The sequence below is a fragment of the Brachyistius frenatus genome, unplaced genomic scaffold (assembly GCF_029030835.1).
Source record: "Brachyistius frenatus isolate BFR_SWC_R1_liver_20210118 unplaced genomic scaffold, ASM2903083v1 Contig_16, whole genome shotgun sequence".
In the NCBI taxonomy this organism is placed as follows: domain Eukaryota; kingdom Metazoa; phylum Chordata; class Actinopteri; family Embiotocidae; genus Brachyistius; species Brachyistius frenatus.
Genome location: NW_027210615.1, coordinates 497315 through 514983, shown reverse-complemented (window position 1 = coordinate 514983; position 17669 = coordinate 497315). Strand labels below are relative to the sequence as shown.

At 38.4% G+C, this 17669-nt stretch overlaps 1 protein-coding gene across 4 annotated transcripts; it reads right to left on the bottom strand.

Annotated features, from left to right (window-relative positions):
* Positions 1-1516: 1516 nt before the first annotated feature.
* On the bottom strand, positions 1517-17033 carry LOC138618250 (uncharacterized). 4 transcript variants are annotated; one of them, XM_069693847.1, is made up of 18 exons: positions 16134-17033; positions 15703-15765; positions 15417-15479; positions 14400-14504; positions 14119-14223; positions 13060-13164; positions 12778-12882; positions 11726-11830; positions 11446-11550; positions 10795-10886; positions 9969-10601; positions 9075-9791; positions 6546-8343; positions 5694-5870; positions 4760-4936; positions 4286-4462; positions 3571-3617; positions 1517-3018 (listed from the first exon to the last, which is right to left on the bottom strand). In XM_069693847.1, the coding sequence occupies exons 1-18, from the start codon at positions 16169-16171 to the stop codon at positions 2495-2497; spliced, it is 5136 nt and encodes a 1711-aa protein (XP_069549948.1). In that variant the 5' UTR covers positions 16172-17033; the 3' UTR covers positions 1517-2494. The 4 variants fall into 4 exon arrangements, with proteins under 4 accessions (XP_069549948.1, XP_069549949.1, XP_069549950.1 ...); XM_069693848.1 differs by having other exon boundaries at positions 15703-15762; XM_069693849.1 differs by lacking the exon at positions 12778-12882.
* Positions 17034-17669: the final 636 nt, after the last annotated feature.

The following is a 17669-nucleotide window of genomic DNA, read 5'->3' as shown; positions in this document are numbered from 1 at the left end:
AAAAGGATCCTAAATGAATCAAACAGGCCTGTTGTTTTTATGAGGGCTGTGATGTGGGTAGTGGAACTAAATTGTGATTATTGTGAGTTTTTCAGCCTCTTCAAAGATCTGGTCAAGAATTAGGTTCATAGAAACAAAGATGCAGCTTGTATAAAGAGGCCTTTAACACTGGTGGCAACACTGTCCCCGGATGTTTCCTTTCACTTCTCAGTTCGTCCCTCCCTCTGCTCCCTCACTCTCTCCAGCTTCCACCCAGTGCTGTCCTTCACGAGTGTAATTCATTACCGCCTACATTCAGATGGTCACACACATGCCAGCGTCCACATCAATTTAGCCAACGGGTTGGAGAGAGGCATAATATGATTTTAAAATGTGAACTGGCCCTGCCCCTATTTTAAGCAAACCACCTGTATGTTTAGAGTCGTATTGTTGTGAATTGGCCCAAGGGCAAGAACTGTGGTCTTTTTATTGGAGCAATAATAATGTTATAATGTTCAAGATATTTGACATGTTGTTTTTCGTTTCTGTTTGATTTGGAGACGGAGTGGTTAGCTCAAGGCTAAAACTGGTTCCCAAATCATTTGAAAGAAAACAAATGTCCAAGCCATTGTTTATGTTCCGTTACTGGAACAATAAAAAATTATATATAATAGGCCAATTTGAAGAATAAAAAGCTTAGGAAGATTTGAAAAACATCAGTATACCTACAGAGTAAATATATAGGGGGCTATACGATGTGTGGCTATCAGGTAGATGAGTCAGAGAAAGACAGACATGAGAACAGAGGGCAGAAAGGAGACAGAGTGGTTGATATGATCTGAAGTGATCGTTAGATGGTTGAACTACGTCTGACTCTCTGTCCCGCCACATTTTTTTAATGCTAGAATTCGGGGGTGAACTGTATTCAAATTTCCAAAAAGAAAAATTTTACAAGCACGCCTACATCATGCAAAAGTTGGAAAGTAAGCATGCAATTTTTAAAATTCTTCTGTCACTTTTAATGTGCACAAATGAGTGAAACACTTCCTTTCAAGAAAAGCTGTCTGCAAGTGTGTACAATTATTCCCATCTTCATAGGAAGGATTAATAAAGAAAAAAGGATTCATCTAGTCTTGGATCTAATGATGGCAGGCTTTTCAGCCCACTTCACGAGAACAAGTACACAATTTTGTCTTCTGATTTGATCAAATAATGCGTTATTTGATCGAGGTCTTTACAAACATTACCCCGATCCTAAAGAATAACAGAAAGAGATTTTGACCATATTTCACACTTGGTCAGATACTGAATTAGGTGTTCACCTTGAAACTGTGCTGATTGTACAGATCTCCTGTGTTGTCAGGTTAAAGATGTGTGTGAAGTATCCATGTATTAGAGTTAGAAGCTTCTTTGCACTAACATCCATATTTGATGCATTGTATGTTGTCATGGCTACAAGTTCTACCAGAATCAGCTTTATTTGCCAAATTCTTTTAAAGTCTTCACTACATATATGAGTCTGGAAAAACATGCATGTACACTATATCTTGAATGGTGTTTGGGATCTTTTAATGGCAAGTATGAACAGGAGTAATGTTTACAGCAATCAATGACAGAAATTAAATAAACGAGCACAAATGATAGAAACCAGCAAACATGATGAGAATGTATTTAGTTAGCATAATTCAGCCATTGGTACCTTTGCAATGTCTTTTTAGATGTACCAGCAGGTGCTCATAAATACCTCAAAATCCCCATAACATCCAGTTCCTATATTACATTTTTTTTAAATGCAGCAACTTATCATGGCAGTCATAAATTGGCTCTCTTTGGTTGGAATGACGGACAGTTCTTCTATTATACTTAATTTCATGTTTCCACAGCCCAACCCATGTACTGACCTTTGAACATGAAAGACACTGATATGTAGATGCTACTAATTTTCCATTTTAAGTGAAAAAACAATACAGGAGTTAGAAATAAAGCTGATCAGATGCAGTACTTCTGCTCATGTTTCTTTATCTGCTCATATCTCTGAAGAATGTTAGTCCCTTCTGCTCCTCTGACTAGTTCAAGTAAACCCTTTCTACTCTCCTGAGTTCAGACAAATTAACATAAGAAATTTAACATCAAATGTATTTTTTTTTTAAAAAGAAGCCTACAGCCATTTTAGTTATCTTATAAAAAACTAACCATAAAAGACTCTGTTTAAATAGTCAGCTGTAAATATAACTGAACTTTGAAAATATGATGTGAATCAACTAAAAATATATAATATGTATTTCACATATGTATTCCAACAATCTGTATTTGTTTCCTTTGTCAAAATATTAACGACAACGCTCGCTTCACAATGTTAAAATGGATTTATGACATGTAAGGAAAACATGTTTCACTTTATGATACTGAAATGATGCAGGCACGCTTTAGTTAATATATCAAAATGTCAAGAAGATCATCTGTATGCTGTAGGGACCATGACAAGTCATTAAACTTGTTTGCATCACAGGGGCGTTCAGTTTGTGTCACATAAGGTCACAGAGCCCTCCTTAAACCAAAAACCTGGGAAGAGTGGGTCTGTGAATTTTGCATTGAAGGTGTGAATAAGGCTCAGCTTTCCTTTCAACACGTTGCAATAACTCAGTGTTCCACTTTCCCAATCCAGTAACACTGCTATTCTGGAGGAGGGGGGAACTTGAATATGTTCTGCTTTCGTCCCATGCCACGCAGTGCATTTAGTGCTGGAGCAGTCCAGGCTCCACGACTTCTCATTGCATCCAAAGCCACCACTGCTGTCCCTTTTTCTCCCTACTCCTTTATAAGCCACGGCGATGCCGACCCTCCCTTTCCATTCCACCTCCCAGTAGCAGAAGCCTTTAAGGCCTTGATCACAGAGCACCTGAGTCCTCTGAAACCTGTCCTCATTTTTCGGTTGTGGCACTTTCTCACCTACCGTGGTTACTGTTTTTGCTTTTTTGTTTTTAAACAGAACCAGCCTTTTGCTTGCTGTATTTTCATCAAGCTTCAGATCTACACCATCTGAAAAAGCAAGATATCATATTAGGTGTTTTTTCTGTAGTTAATAGTTCAGAAAACATTCAAAAATTATAGAAACAAGAAAAGTAAGATGACACAGAAAGTACATCGGAATGTGATTTGTCATTTTGAAAGTTCAAGTTATTTGTAAGTTGTTGTTGTTTTTAAGTTACAAAACTCATGGTACAAAGTGTCACAATTATTATTACTATACAGTGAACCCTCGCTATAACGCGGTTCACCTTTCACGGTCTCGCTGCTTCACGGATTTGCATCGTGCATTGAAATCACATTAGGACTATATGTAACGTAGATATATTTAATGTCCAGTTCTATCTATTTCAATTGTAAAATAAAGGTTACTACTTCACGGATTTCGCCTATCACGGTTTCTATTTGGAACGTAACCCCCGCGAAAAACGAGGGTTCACTGTATATTATTATATCTAAAGTTTGATGATAAAAGAACTTGATTTGATCTGCATTTCAAAATGATCAGGCACCATCTTGTGACAAGAGAGACAATTTTTGGGAACATTTCAGAAGAAGACTTACACTTCTTCATCCCAGGCTTTAAGCGATGCTCCCCACAATGGTCCAGACTGTACAAAAGAAAGAGATTTTTTTAAATTTTAATTCAATACTTTTATAAATGCTGATATTTGACATTATTTTCAGATGTGGGTGAGATAGGGGAAGGACTTCTTCATAATTTCTACATCATAAACTACCTTGGGAATTACCGTTAAATCATATATAGTAGCCAAATCTCTGGTAAAGTAGCAGCTATTTTCACTCAGGAAAAAAATACATGCCTTCAAATGTCGTCGTCTGTCTCATAATTAACTAAGCTACTGTATGATGTACTGTCTGTAAAGGTCTCTCTAGCCTCGTATGGTTAGCACAGTTCGTGAGAGGAAGCATGGCTGCTGTATGGCTGTGAAAATCAGAAACAAATCCTGAAATCAAAATGACACCACAGAATCCCTAAATTGTTGAGCTGGGTGAACGATGACTCCTTTTCTATTGTACTTAAGGGTTTTTGAAAGTGTGCACCTGCTTTTGTCGCACTGAAATGCAACTAAATGAAGATGCAAACATTTTCTTACAATTACTTTACAGTTGGTGACTAACTGAGCTCAACTTGTAATTTACTGTACACCTCTATTAGATTTAGCCTTAGGCTACATGTAGCTTCAGTATAACCTGCTTTAAAAGAATCAGCTATACAACTACAAATGTACACATATAAACACACATCTTGACATACCCCAGTGTCTTTAGCTTCATATTTGGATCCTCAGCGATAGCAGAGAGCATCTTAATCCCGTTGTCTCCTGGGTGATTGTAATTCAGATCCAGCTGATTCAGGTGGGAGCCTGTGCTGGACTTGAGAGCTGAGGCCAAGAAGTAGCAGCCTTTCTCAGTCACCTGACAACCTGACAACCTGCAGACCACACACAGACACACGTGTTTTGTTGGTGGACCCAATTCAGTTTTACATTTTGAAAAAGATACTACATCACTGCATTAGTCTGAAATACCCAGACAGTTACAGTGCCCCTTAGTTTCTGTCCCCAGATTTGTCAAAATTCAGGTCTATTCACACAAGCAGAAGTCGACTTCAACAGCGGAGAGCGTGTGCGCCCTCCACTGCTGCCAGGCTTTGCCTCTTCATTAGTTTTGTTTTTCACTTGCAGCTGCCTGTACAACCCTATAAAATGTAAATAAAACATACACTTACTTGAGAATCTCCAGTTTACAGTGTGGACTCTTCAGCCCATTTGCAAGTTTCTGCACACCTGAATCATGCAGGTCATTGTGACTCATGTGCAACTCTTTGAGATTTGAGTTTGCAGAGCTGAGGGCTGAGGATGTCAGACTGTTGCAGGATTCTTCAGAGATTTCACACCAACTCAACCTGTGAAAGTATCCATAATCAGAACACTACCAGAAGTACCGACTGTGGAAAAGTCTTTAGTGAAGCGACAGACATGTAATCCATTATTCCTGACAGTATTAAGCCAAAAACATCACAGTAAGAAGGTAGGTAGGTAGGTAGGTAGGTAGGTAGGTAGATATATACTTTATTAATCCCCGAGGGGAAATTTTTTCAGAAAGGGAACTGTCACTGCTTAAATGGTTGAACTTTGGCTTTTTGGTAACTGTAAGTGGTAAGATAGTGAAGCATCTTGTCAGTGTTGACCTGTGACCGGTTGTGATTTATATTATATTTATATCTTTACATCAGATTTAGACAGGCACAAATTTCCAAAGGCAGAAGAAGCTCAGGTATGAATTGGGAAAGTTAGCTCTTCGGCTCATCTGCTCTCTCGTCACCCGGTCACTTGTTTTGTGTTCTTGGGTCCACTGAAATGACCTCCGATTGATACTGAAATAAAGTTTCATTGAGGCAAAAGAGGGCCTTCCTTTTTTCATTTTTCTAATTCAGTTAATAATATAGGTGAAGGAGAACTCACTTCATTTATTTTGAATTTTATTCTGTTTACTTCTGATGCAAATTTACTTGATCACATTTGCCACACTGCTTAATAGATTTCATGGGAATAACTTTGCTCAAGTCTAGACAGCGAGCAACACCTGACCCGTTTTGTTGATATTGTATGGGTTGTCTGTTGCTCGCTCTAAAAGGTATAGTTAATGAAATGTAAACTTACTTGAGAATCTCCACTTTACAGTGTGAACTCTCAAATCCATCAGAAAGTCTCTGCACACCTGAATCCTTCAGGTTATTGTGACTCAAGTCCAACTCTGTGAGATTGGAGAATGCAGAGCTGAGGACTGAGGCTGTCAGACCATTGCAAGATTCCTCAGAGAGCTCACACCAACTCAGCCTGTGAAAATATCCAAAATCAGAAATGTTGCCGAAAATACTGAGTGGAGTAACAGACGTGATCCAGCATTTTTGACGTTAACCCAAAACAGTGCATGTGTATATAATGTTTTTTCATTAGGTTTAAACAGGTACAACATTTACCTAGCCCAAAGCAAAACAAAAAAAAAATGGTTGTGGGGAGATGTGGGGTTTAGAGGAAGGCAGGATTAGACAAATGCAAGGATGTTGTGTTTTCATCTGCCCAAAATCTTGGGTTATTGATAGTAAATGCATCGGCGAGGACCCAAAATATCCTTTTGTGTTCAGGTATGGCTTCATTTCTGCACCTTCTATCAAGGTGTAAAACATGTCTATTTCATGATTAATTAGCCTGAAGACATAAATACATGTCTCATGGCAGCATTTTCTTAAAGTAAGCATTTAGAATTTAACTCACTCGATGCAAAAAGGTAAAAAGGGGAGATTTTGTTCACTCCTGAGAGTGAAAAATTCAGCCAGGAAAGCCAGGATGGACTGGGAAGTGAGACACACAAAGAGGCCTTTACCAGCTTAAAATGGACTAACTGTGAATGCTAGTTCATTGTTAGCCCTGTCACTTAGCCTGAGTGTGTATCTGGTGTGTAGCAAAGAGGCAAAATAATGTTTTCGAGAAAATATTTTTGAAAGTACTTACACAGCAGTTCTGGCGACTTTAACCACTGGCAACATTCCCAGAAGAACCTTCTCTGATTTCATGTACTTTTTGAGATCAAACACTTCAAGCTTCTCATCTGATGTCAACAACACAAAAGTCAGAGCAGACCATTGTGAGGAAGAGAAATTCTCAAAAGCCACTGTTTTTGATTGCAGGTACTTCTTGACTTCTTTAACGAGAGAGTGATCATTCAGCTCGTTCAAACAGTAGAAAAGATTGAGGTTTTTATCTGCATCAGTGATGTCTTCTTTGATCTTCTTTTTGATGTATTCAACCGTTTTTCTGTTGGTGTTATTTCCTCTGGTCTTTTTCAGCAGCTCCTGGAGTAGATCCTGGTTAGTTTCCTGAGAGAGGCCGAGCAGGAAGCGGAGAAACAGATCCCACTCTCCGGTTTTGCTACCAAGAGCTTTGTCCACTGCATTCTTGTAGAAGTCTGAAGCATGCAAGTCTGCAACCACTGAAGTGGGTGTTGTAAGCACATTTTCCCCTTTGGTATTGAATGTGTGAAAGACATAGAAAGCAGCCATGAACTCTTGAATGCTCAGGTGGACAAAGCAAAACAATTTCTGTTGATAAACTCCACAGCCGTCTCGTTTGATCTGCGTAAGTAACCCAGAGAAGACGGCAGCTTTTGTGATGTCAATACCACGGCTGGTCAGGTTTTCCTCAGTGAAGAGAAGGTTTCCATTCTCTAGCTCTTCGAAAGCTAGTTGTCCTAAAGACAGCACCGTTTCCTTGTTTCTTGTGTTCCAACATGATTCTGTCTCAGACCTCTCGCCTGTCTCGTCTTCACTAAACTTCACATTGGCCTGTTTGCACTGCAGCAAAAGAAAGTGTGTGTACATGTCAGTCAGAGTCTTTGGCATTTCCTCTTCTTGGTTTTGGTTCACAATGTTCTCCAGAACTCTTGAGGAGATCCAACAGAAAACTGGGATGTGGCACATGATATACAGGCTCCTTGATTTCTTCACATGCGAGAGGATTTTTTCAGCAAGTTCCTTGTCAGTAAATCTCTTCCTGAAATACTTTTCCTTTTGCTCATCATTGAATCCTCGCACCTCTGTAAGCCGGTTAACTTTCTCAGAAGGAATATTGTTGGATGCTGCAGGTCGGGAAGTGATCCAGACTTTAGCTTTAGGAAGCAGATTTCCTTGGATGAGGTTTGTCAGCAGAACGTTCACTGAGGTTGGCTTTTTCACATCAGTCCAAGTTATACATTCGTTGAACTGGAGATCAAGGCGACATTCATCAAAACCATCCAGAACAATCAGAATTTCATACTTGTCATAGTTTGTTATTTCGGAGGTCTCCATAGCTGGGAAGAACTGATGAATAAGTTTCTCCAAACTGTATTCGGTGTCTTTTCTCAAATTCAGCTCCCGGAACGGAAGTGGAAATGTGTAATCAATGTTCCCAATCGCCTTACCCTCAGCCCAGTCCAGTATGTACTTCATTGACGCAAATGTTTTCCCTATACCTGCCAGCCCGATCGTCAGCACAGTTTTAATGGGTGCCATTTCAACAGGTGCCGGTTTGAAGATGTCATGATATTTAATGGATGTTTCTTGTCCCACTGGTTTGAAATTCGCCTCTTGAACCTGTCTGCACTCATTCTGATCATTGACCTCTCCTCTCTCTCCCTCTATGATGTAAAGATCTGTGTAGATCTCATTCAGAAGAGCAGAGGTTTTCTGCTTATCAATCCCTTCAGGCACATGGGTGAACTGATCCTTCAGTTGAGATTTAAGTTTCCGTTGACTTGCAACATCAGGCTTCTCTGTAAAACAAGATTTTTTTTTTCCAGATAAAACATTTATTGCTGACTGAATTTCAGTGTATTACACTGTCCAATTTAATACAAAGTCAGTTTTATTCTAATTCTCTCATCATAAAGTTTGACTGTTTTGTCATCTGATCACAAGTCTTTCACAAATCTGCATGTTCCTGAGTGAGCAGTGCCTGATCTTTTCATTGGAATATAATGTCAGAAACTGATTTAACTTAATTTGTTGTTGTTATCTTGTAAGTATTAGTCATCTTGATTGTGCTCCAGTGGCACACACTGTTTCAATTTTAGAGTGAGTTTCAAATCTGCTTTCTTAAAGTCGTCAGGCTCCATTTAGTTCCAAGAGAACTTAATTCCTCGCTCTTTGGAAAAATCTATTTGGTTTGGAGCCTGTGAGGCCGTATTCAGCTTCCAAAGTATATTCAACATTATAAATGTATTATCTTTATTTTGTTGTCATTTTTAATTTTCTGCCAAAATATAAATGGCAACTATAAGCTTTGGTACAATAATGCATGTTAAATGCACTTTGGCACTTCTCTGGCACAGGGAATTTCACAAAGAAGCTTCACAAAGGAAACTTGTATTCCAGGATTCTCATTTACATGTAGTTTTGGATATTTGGGCTTTTTCTTGGTCATTGTTTGAACTTGATTAAATCACTTAAAAGATACTTGGTTTTATATATTGTAAGGTAATTGCATCTGCACCTCTAACCTTACCTCGTATTTCTGTCCTCCTGTCAACACAGTCTTCCGGCAGATGTTTAGCAGCCGAAGGTTGGGAGGTTATCCAGATACAGGCTGAAGGAAGCAGGTTCCCTTTGATGAGGTTTGTCAATAGCACATCCACTGAGGCTGGCTCCCTGACATCAGTCAAGTTCTCATTGTTGTCAAAGTCCAGTGCAAATTGAAACGCATCAAGTCCATCCAAGACAAACAAAACTTTGAACTGTGAAAAGTTAGAGATTACATATTCTTTGGTTTCCTTGAAGAAATGATGAAGAAGTCCCAACAAACTGACTTTTCCCTCTTTTATCGAATTAAGTCGAGAGAAGTTAAGAGGGAATATAACTTCCGCCTCACTGGTGCTTTTGCCAAAAAAGGATGTGATCCAAGTGAGAAATGAACCCTCGTTTTCAGCCCATGCTGTTATGAATTTCTGCACATGGAAAGATTTTCCAATGTTAGCTTCTCCAATGGTCAGCACAGTTCTGTTTTTTTTTCTAGTTCCATGTTTGAAGATTTCAGATACTGAATTCACTGCCACTACAGTCGGCGTTTTTTTCTCTTCATCAGCTACCTCACCAGTGCTCTCTTCTCTCATGATGTGTTCTGTGTTTTTCTTGTTAGGATGGTTGAGGTCTTCAACTTGAGTGTTTTCTCGAATCAATCTTTTTCTCAGGTTTAATACCAGCTGCTTCCTCCGCTTTAAGGTCTCTGGATAGACAGAACAAAGTTAAAGTAGGACAGATACAGCATGAAACCATTATCTTTAATAAAGGTGAATTTGAATTAAGTCAGCTCATGTTGTTTATAACTCAATGAGCATATAATACAAGATTTTAAATAACCACCTTTTTATTAAAAAAAAAAAAAATTACTTTTGTTTCTTACCTCGACATTCTGTAACTTTCTGGATATATTCAGGAGGAATCTTGTCAACTCCTGAAGGTTGAGAGATGATCCAGAGACAAGCTTCGGGAAGTAATTTTCCCTTGATAAGGTTTGTTAGCAGCACATCAATTGAGGCGTGTTCTTTCATCTCAGTCACGACCTTGTTCTTTACAAAGTCAAGAGGAAGTTCATATTTTTCCAGGCCATCAAGTATAAAAGTTATTTTATACTTGTCATAGGTGGAAACTCCTAGTTGTTTGACATCGTCGAAGAAATGATTAAGCAGATCTTCCATACTTTGAACTTTATCCTTTGTTGAATTCAGCTCACTGAAATCAAATGACACTATTAAGTCTGTGGATTTGATAGATTTTCCTTTTGCCCAGGATATCATGAACTTTTTTGTTTGAAATGTTTTACCAATTCCAGCCAATCCACTTGTTAGAACTGTGTGCACTTCGGCTGAATTAAACAGATCATTGTATTTGATTTGCACAAGTCTTTGTTCATCATCTTCATTTTTCACTACTTCGCAGAGTTCTGAGTCAGTTTCATGTTGATTTAGCTCCTTTTCATACTCTCTGACAAGTTGCTTCTTCAGGTGTGCTGTGAATTCATGTTTGGCATCTTTCCCTAAAATGACAAAATACAGTGGAAATGATACCGACCATCCAAACAAAGCAGAATGTGGTTATTGCAAAAATAACACTCTGGAACAATTATTTGATGATTTGTTAAAAAAAAAAAAGTACTGATTTTAAAGCTAATATCTATGTTACTCCTTGTGCAACACAGTAAATAGTGTGTAATGTGTAAATAATGAAACCTTTGTTGGAGTCATGGGGGTCATCATCACGCAGGTCAGTTTTCTTTGCACCACTGCGCACAGTTGAGCTGGGTCTCCCTGACCCAGGTGAGCTTCAACACAAAGTATATTTCTCATTAGAATATTATTACAGATTGCATACATACAGAAAGATGAATTTACTGTGACAAAGATAAAAAGCCGTAGCTTTGTGTGAGGTGAAAGGCATCTCACAGAATTCATGGCTTTACTTTCTATTTCTCTCATATTATCATATCTCTTTTCATCTGTTATAACTTTAACTAGGTCTGGGCAATATGGAACATTTTCTTAAAAGTGAGCTAAATGTTCATTTGAATGTCAAAGCCTTGAGAGATGTCACATTTTATTAAAATTGTGTCTAATCAAAATAAAATGCAAAGACACAGTTTCTTTTCCTGTTGTTAGATGTGCTGTGGTTAACGACTTTCTCAATAATCTCAGTTAACAAGCTTTTCAGATCTGCTCATCACTTTAGTTTAGCAGTTAGCGATAATGTATCTTTCTCCCTCAGTGGACTAAGCAGACGCCCACAACCACCAACCAGCTCCGTGGGGTTGCACAGAGAAAGTGACATGTTCTTGTTTTCTTTGTCTCTGAATGTCTGTATGAAACACTGACAAAATATCTTACCTCATTATGTCTTTGCTGAAGTTGGGAGGTCCATCCCTGGACATGTCACTTTTCGTAGAAACATAGCTGGATGCAGGAGGGGCTGGTCTTTTGTGCTCAGGTAGGCTTTAACACAGATTAGAAAATGTGTTCATAAAACAATTGCAAACACTTTAAACATCTTTAATGTTCCCGTTGAGCTTCAAGTAGAATTTACACTATTTCTCTGAGTCATTCTCTTCCACAGATTATCTCTAAATCTCACTGCATAAAACATCCAACATTACCCAAAATATCTCACCTCAGTTGTTCTTTGTTGAAGTTAAGAGGTTCATCCCTGGATATGTCACTTTTCATGGAAACACAGCCTACTGCAGGAGAGGCTGGTTCTTTGTGGTCGAGAGGGCTTCAACACAGATTAGAAAAAGCTTTCATAAGACAAATGTTAATACTTTTAATATCTTTAAAGTTACTGTTGATCCTCAAAGTAAAACTCTCCATTTTTGTATTAATTTCTCGATGTGAAAGTCCTCAATTTCCATTGCAGGGTCCACCACAACATTTTCGTCCCCACTGGCAGCCAGCAGGCTAGAGGTTTACTGGCCCCCTGTATATTTTCATTGGACCAGCAGCCAGATGAAAACAATGCTTTTTACATTATTTTGGTGATATATTATACACAATATGTACAACAGCGAAGTTCCCTTTAGACTTGGTTGTTTTTAATATGAGAACAGATAAGCACAGCATCTATAATTAGAATATTTCAGTGAGTATGGATGATCTTTATAATAAACTCCAGTGTCGAGAACCTAGACAACACAGAGATTCAGTGTTTCCTACAGGTTGAGACTTTGGTGGTGGGTGGTGCAGCCTGTTATCCATGTTCATGCAGAGACTCATAAGTTTTAGAGGGGGAGAGTGCAACCCTGGTTGTTTTCTGTTACTACCATTTACAGATGTTCCTTCAACACCTTTCAGGCAAGGTATGTCTAGCTGGGCAGCTGCGTACCGAGAAGCCTCTGGTCACCACCGTAGTGAAACTCAGAGATATGTGTGGCCAAATATTTGTTAGTTTGAAAAGAATGAAATAAGGCGTGTTCATGTAATGGTTACCTAAGCTTAAACCAGGTCATTTCAAATATCTGGGTGGGGCGCTGAAGAGCAGCCTTCTCAGTGTGTTTACATTGAGTTTGCTCATTTTTATCAAGTGATGGTAAGAGACTGAGAGCAAATCTCATACTGCACTCTTCTTCCCTTTAGGTTTTTCTGCAAATCAAAATGCCTTTCATTTTTCAAGTATTGTGAAAACAATGATATATTCTAAAAACCTGTGTTACCAAAATATCTTACCTCATTATGTCTTTGCTGAAGTTGAGAGGTTCATCCTTGGACATGTCACTTTTCATAGAAACATAGCTGAATACAGGAGGGGCTGGTCTTTTGTGCTCAGGTAGGCTTTAACACAGATTAGAAAATGTGTTCATAAAACAATTGCAAACACTTTAAACATCTTTAATGTTCCCGTTGAGCTTCAAGTAGAATTTACACTATTTCTCTGTTAGTCATTCTCTTCCATAGATTTTCTCTAAATCTCACTGCATAAAACATCCAACATTACCCAAAATATCTCACCTCAGTTGTTCTTTGTTGAAGTTAAGAGGTTCATCCCTGGATATGTCACTTTTCATGGAAACACAGCCTAGTGCAGGAGAGACTGGTTCTTTGTGGTCGAGAGGGCTTCAACACAGATTAGAAAAAGCTTTCATAAGACAAATTTTAATACTTTTAATATCTTTAAAGTTACTGTTGATCCTCAAAGTAAAACTCTCCAGTTTTGTATTAATTTCTCAATGTGAAAGTCCTCAATTTCCATTGCAGGGTCCACCACAACATTTTCATCCCCACTGGTAGCCAGCAGGCCATAGGTTTACTAGCCCCCTGTATATTTTCACTGGCCCAGAAGCCAGATGAAAACAATGCTTTTTACATTATTTTGGTGATATATTATACACAATAAGTACAACAGCGAAGTTCCCTTTGGACTTGGTTGTTTTTAATATGAGAACAGATAAGCACAGCATCTATAATTAGAATATTTCAGTGAGTATGGATGATCTTTATAATAAACTCCAGTGTCGAGAACCTAGACAACACAGAGATTCAGTGTTTCCTACAGGTTGAGACTTTGGTGGTGGGTGGTGCAGCCTGTTATCCATGTTCATGCAGAGACTCATAAGGTTTAGAGGGGGAGAGTGCAACCCTGGTTGTTTTGTGTTACTACCATTTACAGATATTCCTTCAACACCTTTCAGGCAAGGTATGCCTAGCTGGGCAGCTGCGTACCGAGAAGCCTCTGGTCACCACCGTAGTGAAACTCAGAGATATGTGTGGCCAAATATTTGTTAGTTTGAAAAGAGTGAAATAAGGCGTGTTCATGTAATGGTTACCTAAGCTTAAACCAGGTCGTTTCAAATATCTGGGTGGGGCGCTGAAGAGCAGCCTTCTCAGTATGTTTACATTGAGTTTGCTCATTTTTATCAAGTGATGGTAAGAGACTAAGAGACTGAGAGCAAATCTCATACTGCATTCTTCTTCCCTTTAGGTTTTTCTGCAAATCAAAATGCCTTTCATTTTTCAAGTATTGTGAAATCAATGATATATTCTAAAACCTGTGTTACCAAAATATCTTACCTCATTATGTCTTTGCTGAAGTTGAGAGGTTCATCCTTGGACATGTCACTTTTCATAGAAACATAGCTGGATGCAGGAGATGCTGGTCTTTCGTGCTCAGGTAGGCTTTAACACAGATTAGAAAATGTGTTCATAAAACAATTGCAAACACTTTAAACACTTTGATGTTCCCATTGAGCTTCAAGTGGAATTTACACTATTTCTCTGTTAGTCATTCTCTTCCATAGATTTTCTCTAAATCTCACTGCATAAAACATCCAACATTATCCAAAATATCTCACCTCAGTTGTTCTTTGTTGAAGTTAAGAGGTTCATCCCTGGATATGTCACTTTTCATGGAAACACAGCCTGGTGCAGGAGAGACTGGTTCTTTGTTGCCGAGGGGGCTTCAACACAGATTAGAAAAAGCTTTCATAAGAAAAATGTTAATACTTTTAATATCTTTAAAGTTACTGTTGATCCTCAAAGTAAAACTCTCTATTTTTGTTTTAATTTATCGATGTGAAAGTCCTCAATTTCCATTGCAGGGTCCACCACAACATTTTCGTCCCCACTGGCAGCCAGCAGGCCATAGGTTTACTGGCCCCCTGTATATTTTCACTGGACCAGCAGCCAGATGAAAACAATGCTTTTCACATTATTTTGGTGATATATTATACACAATAAGTACAACAGCGAAGTTCCCTTTGGACTTGGTTGTTTTGAATGAGGACAGATAAGCACATCATCTATAATAAGAATATTTCAGTGAGTATGGATGATCTTTATAATAAACTCCAGTGTCGAGAACCTAGACAACACAGAGATTCAGTGTTTCCTGCAGGTTGAGACTTTGGTGGTGAGTGGTGCAGCCTGTTATCCATGTTCATGCAGAGACTCATAAGGTTTAGAGGGGGAGAGTGCAACCCTGGTTGTTTTGTGTTACTACCATTTACAGATATTCCTTCAACACCTTTCAGGCAAGGTATGCCTAGCTGGGCAGCTGCGTACCGAGAAGCCTCTGGTCACCACCGTAGTGAAACTCAGAGAGATGTGTGGCCAAATATTTGTTAGTTTGAAAAGAGTGAAATAAGGCGTGTTTATGTAATGGCTACAGAGGCTGCTCTTTTGTGCTCAGGTAGGCTTTAACACATTAAAAAATATGTTCATCAAACAATTGTAAACACTTTAAACATCTTTAATATTCCCGTTGAGCTTCAAAGTAGAATTTACACTATTTCTCTGTGAGTCATTCTCTTCCATAGATTTTCTCTAAATCTCACTGTATAAAACATCCAACATTACCCAAAATATCTCACCTCAGTTGTTCTTTGTTGAAGTTAAGAGGTTCGTCCCTGGATATGTCACTTTTCATGGAAACGCTGCTTGGTGCAGGAGAGACTGGTTATTTGTGCTCGAGGGGGCTTCAACACAGATTAGAAAATGTGTTCATAAGACAAATGTTAATACTTTTAACACCTTTAATGTTGCTGTTGGGCCTGAAAGCAAAACTTGCAGTATTTCTCTGCGTCAAATTCATTCTCTTCCATTGGTTTTCTCTAAACCTCACTCTATAAAACATCCAACATTACCAAAATATCTCACCTCACTTCTTTGTTGAAGTTGAGATGTTCATCCTCGGACATGTCACCTTTCATGGAAACACTGCTGGGTACAGGAGAGACTGGTCTTTCATTCTCAAGCCACATTTAAGACAAATATTAAAATGCTTTTACAGTGTCACATAATCATTTTAAATTACTTGTATTTTAAACAGCAAAAATTAGCAATGACCATTTACACATGACGAGCAGAAATATGTAAAATTTTCCTCCAGACATGTTTTAAAACATAAAAATACAGTATTAAACTATGCACATTAATTTCCACAGTTAAGGTTAAACACCTGAGTGAAGTAATGATAAGAAAAATATTTTTTTGAGTAAAGCCAACAGTATAGCATGCATAAAACTACTTCACATGATCTGCTTTTCCTGTCAGAGGTAAACCTGAGAAAAAGGAAAAGTTTGACTTACATGCCAGTTGATGTGGCCATGCTCTGTTCCTCAGACATGTTGGTTTTAGAGTCAGTTTCACCTTTTTTCTGCTTTCCGGTAAGGCATGCAGTTGTTTTAGCTTGTTCCTTTCGTTACAAAATGACATAATTTCCAAATCCTTGCCTTTTTCTACAGGTCATAGTTGCAGTTGAGTCAATGCTTAAGTTCTGCCCTTTGTGTGTTTCCATACACACTGTGGACCATCACTTTTTACATGAAGAAAATCTGTTCAAGGTCTATTAAAAGACTTCTTCAAGAAGGCAAGGTCTATGGTAAATGATTAATGACATCAATATGACTGTTAGACCTTTACCCTGATCATAAAGTGCCATTAAAGAGTAATTCTATCTTTTCCCAAAGGATATGGATCATCCTTAAAACCACTCTTTTAGTTAAAACTAATCTAACTTAACCCTTCACCCCCACAACACACCGTGTTTACCTTTTTAAAAAAATGGCCCAAATGACACCATTTATCAAAGCCAGAAACTGTGGGCAAGCACATGTCCATGTACTGTAGGCCTCCCCTTATACAGCTTGTCCTGTCTAAAGCAATGAGCAGCTCAATATAATATCAAGTTACCAAATCAGACACGACATAAAGTACTTGATTAAGTACATAGACAATCTTATAAGTACATCTGAACTTAAAATCCTCATCAAACGGTATAAAAAGGGAGTCTCTAAGCAGACCTTACTCACAGAACTGATATTCCTTTCTTCTGATGTAGAACTACATTCAGTTTCGTTCTCTACCAGCAGCATTTGTCATAACCTTCCCCCAGATAAATCAGGTTATCATAGGTCAGTTACTACAAAGAAGGAAACAAGCATTTGAGATGTTACTTCCTGCTGAATTCATTACTGTATCTTGTTCTCTTGCAGGGTTTTCCCTTCCATTATAACACGTAGGCACCTTGCTCAAGCCCACCGAGAAAAAAAAATTAAAAAATGCGGAGTCTGGGTTCAAATGTTCAAATGTGTGCAGTCGAGAGAGACAGAGAGAGAGAGAGAGAGAGCGAGAGAGACACATTCACTTAAGGTGGACTCGCCTTTAAGGTGGACCAGCTATCAGCTCATCAGTTATTAAAAATAAAAAAAAATAAAAAAAGCCAACCACTGACTATCGGCAGGGAAAAACCAAACTGCTGAAACTCAGAGACTAATGGCAGACTGTACTTTTTAGTGACATTTCAGCTATTAGATACATTAGCATTTAATTATATGAAGACATTCACTGCCCCTATCAAGATGAACTGTGATACCTTGGAGATCCTCTGACTTTTACTCTAGTAGCTACCAACACCACGTCAAAATTGTAATATGTTCAACCAAATACTTGCAAAACTTAGTGACATCAGCCCCAGATGTGCTTCGTGCTATTTAGGAAATACAAGCAAGCTAAACAGAATGGTGAACATGATAAACAATACACCTGTTTATTAGCATGCTGATGGCAATATTAATCTCAAAGCACCACTGTGGTCATGTACAGCCTCACAGGGCCTATAGCAA